Genomic DNA, 15,930 nt, shown 5'->3' on the forward strand with positions numbered 1-15,930 from the left:
CAAAAATCTCAAATTTGGACTCATCAAACCAAAGGACAGATTTCCACCATTCTAATGTCCTTTGCTCGTGTTTCTTGGCCTAAGCAAGTCTCTTCTTATTATTGGTGTCCTTTAGTAGCGGTTTCTTTGCAGCAATTCGACCATGAAGGCCTGATTCACGCAGTCTCCTCTGAAGTGATGACGTTGAGATGTGTTTGTTACTTGAACTCTGTGAACCATTTATTTAGGCTGCAATTTCTGAGGCTGGTAACTAATGAATGTATCCTCTGCAGCAGAGGTAACTCTGGGTCTTCCTTTCCTGTGGCGGTCCTCATGAGAGCCAGTTTCATCATAGTGCTTGGTGTTTTTTGCGACTGCACTGGAAGAAACTTTCAAAGTTCTTAAAATTTTCCGGATTGACTGACCGTCATGTCTTAAAGTAAAGATGGACTGTCGTTTCTCTTTGCTTATTTGAGCTGTTCTTGTCATAATATGGACTTGGTCTTTTACCAAATAGGGCTATCTTCTGTATACCACCCCTACCTTGTCACAACACAACTGATTGGCTCAAACGTATTAAGAAGGAAAGAAATTCCACAAATTAACTTTTAACAAGGCACACCTGTTAATTGAAATGCATTCCAGGTGAGTACCTCATGAAGTTGGTTGAGAGAATGCCAAGAGTGTGCAAAGCTGTCATCAAGGCAAAGGTTGGATACTTTGAACAATCTCAAATCTCAAATATATTTTGATTTGTTTAACACTTTGGTTACTATATGATTCCATTTGTGTTATTTCATAGTTTTGATGTCTTCACTATCATTCTACAATGTAGAAAATAGTGAAATAAAGAAAAACCATGGAATTAGTAGGGGTGTGTCCAAACTTTTGACTGGTACTGAATGTGTGCATGCTTGACTGCAGACGTGTGTTTTGAGGATGATATATACAGTAAGACAGGAATTATTGTCTCACCACAGACAATTAAAATTAAATATTTTCTTAATTTKTATTATTTAAGAATTATCATTATTGTTCGGGATACAATAAAAACAAATTAACCTAGGCCTACATCAACAACAGATATCAGGACAGTCTGAAAATAACTTTCCAAATAGCATTTTGATTAATGAGAAAGCATAAGCCTATCCTAACTCAGTACAATATAATATCACTGAGACTGATATGCCACACGCCATTAGTGGTGATGAGGATGGTGGTGTTGATGATGACTTTGACATTTCTCAGAAAGCCCAGCAAGGCTACTCAAATATACACGATATAGCCCCATTAAAAAAGTTATTCTGTCCTCAAAAAAACGCATTATTCTCAACAGCTGCTCAGCCTGTAGACGTGCATTGGCCGTGTTCGAGAGCATCAAATCCATTACGCAAAGCACATAAAAGGCTTCATAATTCATAAAGGTCATGTTAACTGACTGCTATTATCTCATAAACCTGTGTTAACCTCAGACTTTATTTTTTTTATTCCAAAACCTTATTCTTTCCCCATTCATTTTCCGATAGGAATGGATGAACGAAACAAGAGAACTCATTTCCGGTTTGGGAATACAAATTGGCGAGCTCTTTGTCGAACAAGCCTACAGGCACAAGCTGCACGGGCCATTTCATCTGGTGGTCACATTAGCGAAACACGGCGATGGATTTGCATGACCGGGAGGATGGATGGTTGGTCGCCGTAAATAGTCGCGCTAGAAGCTCAACTCATGTCTAATTGTCGTATCTAAACAGATTTCGCTTTTCGTCTTTCTCAAGCCCACATTGTTTTTTCAATGATGGAGGACGACGATTTAGTGTGCGAGTATGATTCAACCTGGGAAACAGAGAGTGATGATGGAGACGACCCAGGAGAGAACCAAATGCGTCTTTCAAACCAGGACAGAACTAAATCGTATTGGAAATCAGGTTTAGTACGTTGCATTTCAATTTTTTTTCTTAACCTTGTGTAACTAGTTAACGTCAATTATAAAAATGTGTGCGTTAACAAGGGAAACGAGTTTGCAAAATCTAGCAATAGGCCGCTAACATTAGCTAAATTGACAGTATGTTAAATTAGCTAATGGAAGCTCAATATTGGCAACTAAAGGAGCCTAACGTTACTCCTCAGTCCAAGGACCTTAGCGTTGCATGATCAGTTTAAAGGGCAAATTGGCTCTGGTAGCCAAATACTCAATCTAAACGTGAATCGATTCTCAATTGCAGTACAGTTCTATAAATATAAATTCCTTCACTTTCATATCACATCCAAAAACATTTCTCAAATACAGTTACTGTACCCCAGTGATGTAGTGGTGCCTGGACAAGTGGGCATACTCAAATTTTTCCAAAACATTTCCAAACGGCCCGCCCAGCGAAGGAAATGCGACTTGTGTAAAAAAATGTTTTATCACAAACAGTGACATGCACTCAGAATGACCTAAAATCATTTAATTTATATTGGTCTTTCAGTCAGGCCAACCCAAGCAGTACTGTGCAAGTAGGCTAATAGTAGGCCTACTATTGAAACGGATAAATGAGGCTGTCAATTTATTTTTATCTTTTTTACAGAAATACAATTGTATGTGCTAATACCATAGCAATGTTTGAACTACATCAGGAGACCACTTGAGGTCTGGGAAATTTGAGTGCAGTTTCCTTTTAATTCAAGCGTGCAGGCACCTAGCACTGTGGTTAGCAGTGTTTCTATTGTACATGAGATGGCGTTTGCAAAATTCCTTAATTATTTGACACTTGGATGTTTTACTTCATATTATGAGGCATGTCTTACCTTGCTTCAAAGTACCCTATAGCCAAAATCCCACCATAGAAACAGAGGGAAAGATTTACTCATATGCGTTCTATTGTTTAAAAAAAAAAACGCTTTCATTGTCTAGCAGCCAATCAGACTGTTAAACAGCCATCACTAACATTGAGTGGCTGCTGCCAACATACTGACTCAATCTCTAGCCACTTTAATAATAAAAAATTGGATGTAATAAATGTATCACTAGTCACTTTAAACAATGCCACTTTATGTTACCCTACATTACTCTTCTCATATGTATATACTGTACTCTATACCATCTATTGWATCTTGCCTATGCTGCACGGCCATCACTCATCCATATATTTATATGTAAAAATTCTTATTCATTCCTTTGCACGTCTGTGTATAAGGTAGTTGTTGTGAAATTGTTAGATTACTTGTTAGATATTACTGCACGGTCGGAACTAGAAGCACAAGCATTTCGCTACACTCACATTAACATCTGCTAACCATGTATGTGACCAATTAAAATTTGATTTGAAAGGCATTATCCTAGTAATATTATCAACCCATGATAGTTGTTGCATCTTCAGATCCCCCCTCTTTCTACGTTTCTAATGGATACTTCATCTCTGTCCATGAAACCGCTCGCATGTGCGGCGCGCATTTTGGAACGTTCACACAGGCCTACCGCCGTGTGTGTATTGCTGCACCTAAAATGTGAAGAAATAATAATTTATCAATTTTTAGCTAAATATTCTTATCTGTTCCATCAGCCTTATTCATTTATATAGCACACTCTATATACAAAAGTATATGTGGACACCCTTTAAACTTAGTTGATTCAGCTATTTCAGCCACACCCGTTGCTGACAGGTTTATAAAATTGAGCACACAGCCATGCAATCTCCATAGACAAACATCGACAGTAAAATTTCCTTACTGAAGAGTGCATTCACTTTCAACGTGGCACTGTCATAGGATGCCACCTTTCCAACAAGTCAGTTGGTCTAATTGTTAGCGCTGCCCCGGTCAACTAAGTGCTGTTATTCTCAAGTGACTGTGTAGAAGGCCACACAAACCTCACAGAACGGGACAGCTGAAGCGCATAAAAATCAACTTGCAACACTCCCTAACGAGTTCCAAACTGCCTCTGGAAGCAACGTCAGCACAAGAACGCAGATGGCTAATTAGCACAGGTAAATGTAGTCTTGTGTAGTACTGTTTTCGGTGAAGGGCAGTAATATGGCAGTGTAGGAAACCAAAACCTATAAAGGTGTGTATCAACTTTAAAATATATATTTCTTTCTTCCAAAACCGTACTGCAAGTGATATGTGTTAATATTATCAGACCGTGCGTCGTGGCTCTTAACTTCTTAGTTGTACCCCCCTTCTCAATTTCCGCCTAAAGACATACCCTACTCTAACTGCCTGTAGCTCAGGCCCAGAAGCAAGGATATGCATATTCTTGGTATCATTTGAAAGGAAACACTCTGAATTTTGTGGAAATGTGAATTGAATGTAGGAGAATATAACTATGCCAACTAGCTAGCACTCTATCTAGCCTTTAGCCAGTTAGCTAGCTAACATTACTGACTGGAAGTAGCTTTTCATCCCTTTGAACCGAACTAGTACATAATTAGTCAGGTTAGAAAAATAAAGTATGTTAGCTAACACGCACATTATTTATGGCAATATTAACGCTAATTAGTATTGACAAAGTCTGGCGGGAAGAAATTGTTGATAGCTAGCAATAGCTAATTGGCTAGCTGGCTACATTTGCCATTGTTGCCCTGTTGATTAGCTGGCTAGGTAGCTAAGTTAGCTACAGTGCGTTTGGAAAGTATTCAGACCTGACTTTTTCCACATTTTGTTACGTTACAGCCTTATTCTAAAATTGATTCAATTGGTTTTTTTGCTCAAACTACACACAATACTGCATAATGACCAAGCAGAAGGTTTTTAGACACTTTTGCAATTGTATTGAAAATGAACTGAAATATCACATTTACATAAGTTTTCAGACCCATTACTCAGTACTTTTGTTGAAGCACCTTTGGCAGCAATTACAGCCTCAAGTCTTCTTAGATATGACGCTATATGCTTGGCATACCTGTATTTGGAGTTTCTCCCATTCTTCTCTGCAGATCCTCTCAAGCTCTGTCAGGTTGGATGGGGAGTGTTGCTGCACAGCTATTTTCAGGTCTCTCCAGAGTAGAGGTTGACCGATTATGATTTTTCAACGCCGATACCGATTTATTGGAGGTCCAAAAAAAGTGCTGATACATTTTGTTTAATTTTTATTTCACCTTTATTTAACCAGGTAGGCCAGTTGAGAACAAGTTCTCATTTACAACTGCGACCTGGCCAAGATGAAGCAAAGCAGTGGGACACAAACAACACAGAGTTACACATGGAATAAACAAACGTACAGTCAATAACACAATAGAAAAARTCTATATACAGTGTGTGCAAATGAGGTAAGGTAATAAATAGGCCGTAGTGTCAAGAATGACAATTTAGCAATTAAACACTGGAGTGATGTATGTACAGAAGATGAACGTGCAAGTAGAGCCACTGGGGTGCAAAGGAGCAAAACAAAAATAACAATATGGGGATGAGGTAGTTGGGTGGGCTATCTACAGATGGCCTATATACAGGTGCAATGATCTGTGAGCTGCTCTCACAGCTGATGCTTAAAGTTAGTGAGGGAGATATGAGTCGCCAGCTTCAGCGATTTAAAAGAAGAAAAAAATATATATATATATATATTTTTTTTTTCAATTTGTTCCAGTCATTGGCAGCAGAGAACTGGTAGGAAAGGCTGCCAAATGAGGAATTGGCTTTGGGGATGACCAGTGAAATATACCTGCCCAGAGCGTGTGTGCTACGGGTGGGAGCTGCTATGGTGACCAGTGAGCTGAGATAAGGCGGGGCTTTACCTAGCAAAGACTTATAGATGACCTGGAGCCAGTGGGTTTGGTGACAAATGTGTCGTGAGGGCCAGTCAACGAGAGCATACAGGTCGCAGTGGTGGGTAGTGTATATGGGGCTTTGGTGACAAAACGGATGGCACTGTGATAGACTGCATCCAATTTGCTGAGGAGAGTGTTGGAGGCTATTTTGTCAATGACATTGCCGAAGTCGAGGATCGGTAGGATAGTCAGTTTTACGAGGGTATGTTTGGCAGCATGAGTAAAGGATGCTTTGTTGCGAAATAGGATGCCGATTCTAGATTTTGGATTGGAGATGCTTAATTTGAGTCGAAGTAGAGTATAAAGTGTAACCAGACACCTATGTGTTTGTGGTTGTCCACATATTCTAAGTCAGAACCGTCCAGAGTAGTGATGTTGGACGGGCGGGCAGCGATCGGTTGAAGAGCATGCATTTAGTTTTACTTGCATTTAAGAGCAGTTGGAGGCAACGGAAGGAGAGTTGTATGGCATTGAAGCTCGTCTGGAGGTTAGTCAAGTGTCCAAAGAAGGGCCAGAAGTATACAGACTGGTGTCGTCTGTGTAGAGGTGGATCAGAGAATCACCAGCAGCAAGAGTGACATCATTGATGTATACAGAGAAAAGAGTCGGCCTGAGAATTGCACCCTGTGGCACCCCCGTAGAGACTGCCAGAGGTCCAGACAACAGGCACTCCGATTTGACACACTGAACTCTATCTGAAAGTAGTTGGGGAACCAGGCAAGGCAGTCATTTGAGAAACCAAGGCTGTTTAGTGTGCTGATAAGAATGTGGTGATTGACAGAGTCGAACGCTTTGGCCAGGTCAATGAAGACTGCTGCACAGTATTGTCTTTTATCGATGGCGGTTATCATATCGTTTAGGACCTTGAGCGTGGCTGCGGTGCATCAATGACCAGCTCGGAAACCAGATTGCATTGCGGAAAAGGTGCGGTGGGATTCGAAATGGTCGGGGATCTGTTTTGTTAACTTGGCTTTCGAAGACCTTAGATCAGCAGGATAGGATAGATATAGGTCTGTAACAGTTTGGGTCTAGTGTCTCCACTTTTGAAGAGGGGGATGACTGCAGAAGCTTTCCGATCATTGGGGATCTCAGACGATACGAAAGAGGTTGAACAGGCTAGTAATGGGGTTTGCAACAATTGCGGCGGATAATTTTAGAAACAGGGTCCAGATTGTCTAGCCCTGCTGATTTGTAGTGGTCCAGATTTTGCAGTTCTTTCAGAACATCAGCTGTCTGGATTTCGGTGAAGGAGTAGCAGGGGGAGTTTGGGCAAGTTGCTGCAGGGGGTGCTGAGGTGTTTGCCAGGGTAGGGGTAGCCTGGTGGAAAGCATGGCCAGCCGTAGAAAAATGCTTATTGAAATTCTCAATTATTGTGGATTTATTGGTGGTGACAGTGTTTCCTAGCCTCAGTGCGGTGGACAGCTGTGAGGAGGTTCTCTTATTCTCCATGGACTTTACAGTGTCCCAGTACTTTTGAGTTTGTGCTACAGGATGCAAATTTCTGTTTGAAAAAGCTAGACTTTGCTTTCCTAACTGCCTTGGTTCCTAACTTCCCTGAAAAGTTGCTTATCGTGGGGGCTATTTGATGCTAATGCCGTACGCCACAGGATGTTTGTGCTGGTCAAGGGCAGTCAGGTCTGGAGTGAACCAAGATCTATATCTGTTCCTGGTTCTACATTTTTTTTGAATGGGGCATGCTTATTTAAGATGGTGAGGAAAGCAATTTTTTAAGAATAAGCAGGCATCCTCTACTGATGGAATGAGGGCAATATCCTTCCAGGATACCCGGGCCAGGTCGATTAGAAATGCCTGCTCGCTGAAGTGTTTTAGGGAGCGTTTGACAGTGATAAGGGGTGGTCGTTTGACTGCAGATCCATTACAGACGCAGGCAATGAGGCAGTGATCGCTGAGATCCTGGTTGAAGACAGCAGAGGTGTATTTAGAGGGCAGGTTGGTTAGGACGATATCAATGAGGGTGCCCGTGTTTACTGATTTGTGGTTGTACCTGGTAGGTTCATTGATAATTTGTGTGAGATTGAGGGCATCTATCTTAGATTGTAAGACGGCCGGGGTGTTAAGCATGTCCCAGTTTAGGTCACCTAACAGTGCGAGCTCTGAAGATAGATGGGGGGGCAATCAATTCACATATGGTGTCCAGGGCACAGCTGGGTGCTGAAGGTGGTCTATAACAAGCGGCAACGGTAAGAGACTTGTTTCTGAAAAGGTGGATATTTAGAAGTAGAAGCTCGAAATGTTTGGGCACAGACCTGGATAGTATTATAGAACTCTGCAGGCTATCTCTGCAGTAGATTGCAACTCCGTCATTATAATAATGACAATTACAACAATACTGAATGAACAATGAACACTTATTTTAACTTAATATAATACATAACATCTTTTTAGTCTCAAATAAATAATGAAACATGTTCAATTTGGTTTAAATAATGCAAAAACAGTGTTGGAGAAGAAAGTAAAATTGCAATATGTGCCATGTAAAAAAAGATCAAGTTTAGGTTCCTTGCTTAGAACGTGAGAACATATGAAAGCTGGTGGTTCCTTTTAACATGGGTCTTCAATTTTCCCAGTTAAGAAGTTTTAGGTTGTAGTTATTATAGGAATTATGACACGTTGACTATTTCTCTCTATACCATTTGTATTTCATATACCTTTGACTATTGGATGTTCTTTTAGGCACTTTATTATTGCCAGCCTAATCTCGGGAGTTGATAGGCTTGAAGTCATAAACAGCGCTGTGCTTCAAGCATTGCTGAGAGCTGCTGGCAAACGCAGTAAAGTTTGAATGAATGCTTACGAGCCTGCTGACTACCACCGCTCAGACTGCTCTATCAAATCCTAGAGTTAATTATAATATAAGAACACAGAAATACGAGCCTTTGGTCATTAATATGGTCAATCCGGAAACTATCATCAAATCAAATCAAATTTTATTAGTCACATACACATGGTTAGCAGATGTTAATGCGAGTGTAGCGAAATGCTTGTGCTTCTATCCGACAATGCAGTAATAACAACAAGTAATCTAACCTAACAATTCCACAACTACTACCTTATACACGCAAGTGTAAAGGGATAAAGAATATGTACATAAAGATATATGAATGAGTGATGGTACAGAACGGCATAGGCAAGATGCAGTAGATGGTATAGAGTACGGTATATACATATGAGATGAGTACTGTAGGGTATGTAAACATAAAGTGGCATAGTTTAAAGTGGCTAGTGTACATGTATTATATAAGATGGCAAGATGCAGTAGATGATATAGAGTGCAGTATAACATATACATATGAGATGGGTAATGTAGGGTATGTAAACATTATATTAAGTGGCATTGTTTAAAGTGGCTAGTGGTACATTTTTACATAATTTCCATCAATTCCCATTTTTAAAGTGGCTGGAGTTGAGTCAGTATGTTGGCAGTGGCCGCTAAATGTTAGTGGTGGCTGTTTAACAGTCTGATGGCCTTGAGATAGAAGCTGTTTTTCAGTCTCTCGGTCCCTGCTTTGATGCACCTGTACTGACCTCGCCTTCTGGATGATAGCGGGGTGAACAGGCAGTGGCTTGGGTGGTTGTTGTCCTTGATATCTTTATGGCCTTCCTGTGACATCGGGTGGTGTAGGTGTCCTGGAGGGCAGGTAGTTTGCCCCGGTGATGCGTTCTGCAGACCTCACACCTCTGGAGAGCCTTACGGTTGTGGGCGGAGCAGTTGCCGAACCAGGCGGTGATACAGCCCGACAGGATGCTCTCGATGTGCATCTGTAGAAGTTTGAGTGCTTTTGGTGACAAGCCGAATTTCTTCAGCCTCCTGAGGTTGTAGAGGCGCTGCTGCGCCTTCTTCACAACGCTGTCTGTGTGGGTGGACCAATTCAGTTTGTCCGTGATGTGTACACCGAGGAACTTAAAACTTTCCACCTTCTCCACTACTGACCCGTCGATGTGGATAGGGGGGTGCTCCCTCCGCTGTTTCCGAAGTCCACAACATCTCCTTTGTTTTGTTGACGTTGAGTGTGAGGTTATTTTCCTGACACCACACTCCGAGGGCCCTCACCTCCTCCCTGTAGGCCGTCTCGTTTTGGTAATCAAGCCTACCACTGTAGTGTCATCCGCAAACTTGATGATTGAGTTGGAGGTGTGCATGGCCACGCAGTCGTGGGTGAACAGGGAGTACAGGAGAGGGCTCAGAACGCACCCTTGTGGGGCCCCAGTGTTGAGGATCAGCGGGGTGGAGATGTTGTTACCTACCCTCACCACCTGGGGGCGGCCCGTCAGGAAGTCCAGGACCCAGTTGCACAGGGCGGGGTCGAGACCCAGGGTCTCGAGCTTGAGACGAGTTTGGAGGGTACTATGGTGTTAAATGCTGAGCTGTAGTCGATGAACAGCATTCTCACATAGGTATTCCTCTTGTCCAGATGGGTTAGGGCAGTGTGCAGTGTGGTTGCGATTGCGTCGTCTGTGGACCTATTGGGTCGGTAAGCAAATTGGAGTGGGTCTAGGTGTCCGGTAGGGTGGAGGTGATATGGTCCTTGACTAGTCTCTCAAAGCACTTCATGATGACGGAAGTGAGTGCTACGGGGCGGTAGTCGTTTAGCTCAGTTACCTTAGCTTTCTGGAAACAGGAACAAGGTGGCCCTCTTGAAGCATGTGGGAACAGCGACTGGGATAAGGATTGATTGAATATGTCCTTAAACACACCAGCCAGCTGGTCTGCGCATGCTCTGAGGACGCGGCTGGGAATGCCCTTGGGCCTGCAGCCTTGCGAGGGTTAACACGTTTAAATGTTTTACTCACCTCGGCTGCAGTGAAGGAGAGCCCGCAGGTTTTGGTAGCGGGCCGTGTCAGTGGCACTGTATTGTCCTCAAAGCGGGCAAAAAATTATTTAGCCTGTCTGGGAGCAAGACATCCTGGTCCGCGACGGGCCTGGTTTTCTTTTTGTAATCCGTGATAGACTGTAGACCCTGCCACTTACCTCTTGTGTCTGAGCTGTGAATTGCGACTCTTATTTTGTCTCTGTACTGGGACTTAGCCTGTTTGATAGCCTTGCGGAGAGATAGCTACACTGTTTGTATTCGGTCATGTTTCCGGTCACCTTGCCCTGGTTAAAAGCAGTGGTTCGCGCTTTCAGTTTCACGCGAATGCTGCCGTCAATCCACGGTTTCTGGTTTGGAATGTTTTAATCGTTGCTGTGTGGTACGACATCGTCAATGCACTTCCTAATGAACTCGCTCACCGAATCAGCATATTCTTCAATGTTGTTGTTGGACGCAATGCGGAACATATTCCAATCCGCGTGATCGAAGCAGTCTTGAAGCGTGGAATCAGATTGTGTCGGACCAGCGTTGAACAGACCTGAGCGCGGGAGCTTGTTGTTTTAGTTTCTGTTTGTAGGCTGGAATCAACAAAATGGAGTCGTGGTCAGCTTTTCCGAAAGGAGGGCGGGGAGGGCCTTATATGCGTCGCGGAAGTTAGTATAATGATCCAGGGTTTTACCAGCCCTGGTAGCACAATCGATATGCTGATAGAATTTAGGGAGTTTTGTTTTTAGATTAGCCTTGTTAAAATCCCCAGCTACGATGAATGCAGCCTCAGGGTGTGTGGTTTCCAGTTTACAAGAGTCAGATAAAGTTCGTTCAGGGCCATCGATGTGTCTGCTTGGGGGAAATATATACGGCTGTGATTATGATCGAAGAGAATTCCCTTGGTAGATAATGCGGTCGACTTTGATTGTGAGGAGTTCTAGATCAGGTGAACAGAATGATTGAGTTCCTGTGTGTTGTTATGATGATCACACCACGTTCGTTAATCATAAGGCATACCCCCCCGCCCCTCTTCTTACCAGAAAGATGTTTGTTCTGTCGGCGCGATGCGTGAAGAAACCAGCTGGCTGCACCGACTCCGTTAGGTCTCTTGAGTTAGCCATGTTTCCGTGAAGCAGAGCACGTTGCAATCCTGATGTCTCTCTGGAATGTTACCTGTGCTCGGATTTCATCACCTTATTGTCAAGAGACTGGACATTGGCGAGTAGTATGCTAGGGAGTGGAGCGCGATGTGCCCGTCTCCGAAGCCTGACCAGGAGACCGCTACGTTTGCCCCTTTAACGGCGTCCGCGTAGGGTCGCCGGCTGGGATCAGATCCATTGTATTGGGTGGAAGGCAAAACACTGGATCCGTTTCGGGAAAGTCATATTCCTGGTAGGAACGATGGTGAGTTGACGTTAATCGTATATTCAGTAGTTCCTCCCGACTGTATGTAATGAAACCTAAGATCACCTGGGGTACCGATGTAAGAAATAACACATAAAAAAACAAAATACTGCATATTTTCCAAGGAACGCGAAGCGAGGCGGCCATCTCGGTCGGCGCCAWTTTAGAATGGCCGTCAATCATTTCGAAAGCAAAACGTTTATTCTTTCAGTGAAATACTGAACCGTTCTATATTTTATCGAACGGGTGGCAACCCTAAGTCTAAATATTGCTATTACATTGCATAACCTTCAATGTTATGTCATAATTATGTACAATTCTGGCAAATTAATTAGTCACACAGTTCGCAACGAGCCAGGCAACCCAAACTGTTGCGTATACCCTTACTCTGAGAAGTGACACAATTTCCCTAGTTAATATTAGCGGGTTCAAGTCCTAAAATGAATTTCTTAACTAAATATGCAGGTTTAAAAATATATACTTCTGTGTATTGATTTTAAGGCATTGATGTTTATGGTTAGGTACATTTGTGCAAATATTGTGCTTGTTTCGCGAATGCGCTTTTGTTAAATCATTACCTGTTTGGCGAAGTTGAAGTAGGCTGTGATTCGATAATAAATTAACAGGCACAGCATTGATTATATGCAACGCATGACGAGCTAGTTAACTACACATGGTTGATGATATTACTAGGTTAACTAGTGATTATGTAAAGATTGATTGTTTTTTATAAGTTAAGTTGAATGCTAGCTAGCAACTTACCTTGGCTCCTTGCAGCCACAAGGTCTTTTTTGACACTGCACTCTTGGCAGGCTTACCACCTGATATGCAGTTTCCTCGTGGATTGCAATTTAATTGGCATCCAAAAAGGCAGATTACAGATTATGAAAACTTGAAATCGGCCCTAATTAATTGGCCATTCCGACTAATCGATCGACCTCTACTCCAGAGATGTTCAAGTCCAGTTTCTGGCTGGCCCACTCAAGGACATTCAGAGACTTGTCCTGAAGCTACTCCTGCGTTGTCTTGGCTGTGTGTTTAGGGTCGTTGTCTTGTAAGGTGAACCTTCGCTCCCAGTCTGCGCTCTGGAGCAGGTTTTCATCAAGGATTTCTGTACTTTGTGCCATTCCTATTTCCCTCTATCCTGACTAGTCTCCCTGCCACTGAAAAACATCCCCACAGCATGACGCTGCCACCACCATGCTTCACTGTAGGGATGGTGTCAGGTTTCCTCCAGACGTGATGCTTGACATTCAGGCCAAAGAGTTCAATCTTGGTTTCATCAGACCAGAAAATCTAGTTTCTCATGGTCATCGTCTTTTAGGTTCCTTTTGGCAAACTCCAAGTGGGCTGTCATGTGCCTTTTACTGAGGAGTGGATTCCGTCTGGCCACTCTACCATAAAGGCCTGATTGGTGGCGTGTGTCGTGGATAATCGTCTCAGAAATATAACACTCTTACAAGAACTTGTAAATTCAATATAGGCTTTTAATATAAAATATCAGAAGACGTGTCAGTCCGCGGAAAGACCCACTTCCATAAGCACTGGCTCTGTTCTTATACACACACACAGCCCATGAGTTCATCACATACGTTAATTAAATTACTTCTCATACGTCATATGTTACCATTGTCTTTCATTTTCAGGCTTCCTGCTTGTTCATGCCCAATAACGCCTGTATCYGCTCTTGATTAGATTACAATGGTGCCAGGACCTTCTCAGTGTCCTAATATAAATATGTATTATGCCTATAGTCCATCTGTTGGTCATTTGGCTGGCCCCCTCCTTCGTATGTCCCTCTGACCTCGGTTTTTCCAGCTCTTCTATGTACTTATGGCCTTGCTTTAGTTTCCTGTCCTAGACAATAGACAATGTACTTTAAGTTTACCCTAAGCCTTTATGCTTATAATGGCTTTGGCCATTATGTCTTATGTCTTTGGTTTCCTGTTTTTACCAGAATGGCAAATGCACTTACGTGTTGCCTTCTCCTCTTGTAGTCTAATGTACACTTCTATGTCTGTCCCTAAATGTATCATTCACTCCCACACGTGCTGCAGAGCTGGTTGTCCTTCTGGAAGGTTCTCCCATCTCCACAGAGGAACTCTGGAGCTCTGTGAGAGTGACCATCGGGTTCTTGGTCACCTCCCTGACCAAGGCCCTTCTCCCCGGATTGCTCAGTTTGGCCGGGTGGCCAGGTCTAGGAAGAGTCTTGATTATTCCAAACGTCTTCCATTTAAGAATGATGGAGGCCGCTGAGGTCTTGGACCTTCAATAGTCTGAATATTTATGTAAATAATTTTTTATTATGAATCTTGCRAAAATGTCTAAACCTGTTTTTGTTTTGTCATTATGGGGTATTGTGTGTAGATAGTGAACCATTTAATCAATTTTAGAATAATAATAAAAGTAACAATGTCAAAAAAGTCATGTCTGAATACTTTGACTGCACTGTATAATGTTAAAGGAAAAGTTAACCCAAAATCTAGAAACTCCCAAGTGATTCCATATTGATACTAGTTCAGTGGAGTTTGCCCCTCTCCCTGGATAGCAGATTTGAGGCAACTGCAAAAACGGGTCATTTGACTTGTGATGTTGCTTGATGCAGGCCTGCCTCACACTGCTCCATTGTCAGTGAATGAATGATTCACAAATCCGTGAACTGTGGACAAATTCATTGTTTTATTGAAAGGTTACATGCCGAATTAGCAATTTGGCAAAAGTACTATTGGTTTTCAGTCAAGAAATGTGTACTTTCCTACCTAAAATATTTGAAATTATTTTGTATCATTTTATGTAGCGATGGGTAACAACTGGGATCTTGTGGCGGAAACCCTGCTCACAATTATTGTCACTTATTTTGTGACCCCTTTTTGCAGCGGTCTCAGTTCTGCACTCCAGGGGGGGAGGCGGCAAACTCCAATGAACTAGTTTCAATATATGGAATCACTTGGGAGTTTCTGGATTTGTGGTAAAATTATCCTTTAACATTAGCTATTGGGAAGATGTGTTGCCATCAAACACTTTCTACCAGTGACCTGAAGTAGTGTGTACTTGATTTGTACTGTTGATTGAACTACGTCTCTAAAAGGCTTGCTAGGCCAGGTAGCTAGCTAATCAGAAGTGAATATGTGAATTCCCATGGAGTCGCAATTGCATACTCCTCGTGTTCTCTCCTTGCCTCCTTCTCAAAACCCATTGGAGAAGATCAGAGGGGACGGTCCTCTGGCGTTCTCATCCAATGGGTTTTGAGAAGGATGTGAGTATGCAATTGAGATTATCCCCCAGTCTCTGTCAGTGGTGACAACCAACCAGGGCGCCATGCAGAAATGTAACAGGTAGACAGTGGAATGTGTAGAATGCACAAACTGCTGCTGTTTTGAGCTGGTTCAGGTTGCCCCTACACTGTCGTCCTTCTCTGCAACTGGCCAAACAGGGAAACTATGGGATGATTCTTGTCTCCTCTTCGGTTCCATTGACTTGACACCCAGGTCAGTCTTTTTAGGTACACAAAGGGACAAATAATGCCAATTGATTTCTGCCAAATGTAACATCCAGTGTCTCTGATGTACCATGTCTTCCAGTGGTCAAACAATTCCTCCAGAAACATGAGGGCTGCGAAGGACATGCAAAACTACAGACGAGGGTATCCTGTAAGTATAAGGTCCCTTGTTATTACACAGGAATAGGGCCTGGAGTTTTTGTTCATGTGAACTTGACAGGAAAGCTAGGTTAACCTGGGCTTACCAAGACCCAATGTTTTTCCTGACCAGAACTCCAGGCCCTACACATCTGCTTACATCTTGTAAAAGTCTTTGAGATGTCATCTAGACATCTGACTGCTATTTCTGTGTCTCCGCAGAATCTAACAGATGATGAATGCTCAGAAGAAAGAATGTTTAATTTAAAATTCTATCTCAATGAATACCCCTCCTCCCCTGATGGTAGGTCACTTGCTATTTAATCAGTTTTCAATGGCTATAAAATGT

At 42.6% G+C, this 15,930-nt stretch overlaps 1 protein-coding gene across 2 annotated transcripts in view; it reads left to right on the top strand.

The window, feature by feature from the left end:
* The first annotated feature begins 1,570 nt into the window (after positions 1-1,570).
* Positions 1,571-15,930, top strand: part of ogfr (opioid growth factor receptor) — a 52,368-nt gene continuing 38,008 nt past the window's right edge. Inside the window, exons 1-3 of one of the 2 annotated variants that reach the window (XM_024006666.2) lie at positions 1,571-1,909; positions 15,526-15,594; positions 15,804-15,885. In XM_024006666.2, the coding sequence (XP_023862434.1) occupies positions 1,772-1,909; positions 15,526-15,594; positions 15,804-15,885 (289 nt within the window). In that variant the 5' untranslated portion in view covers positions 1,571-1,771. The remainder of the gene's footprint in view (positions 1,910-15,525; positions 15,595-15,803; positions 15,886-15,930) is intronic. The other variant, XM_024006668.2, reaches the window with a different exon arrangement.

The sequence above is a fragment of the Salvelinus sp. IW2-2015 genome, linkage group LG17 (genome assembly GCF_002910315.2).
Source record: "Salvelinus sp. IW2-2015 linkage group LG17, ASM291031v2, whole genome shotgun sequence".
Lineage (NCBI taxonomy): Eukaryota > Metazoa > Chordata > Actinopteri > Salmoniformes > Salmonidae > Salvelinus > Salvelinus sp. IW2-2015.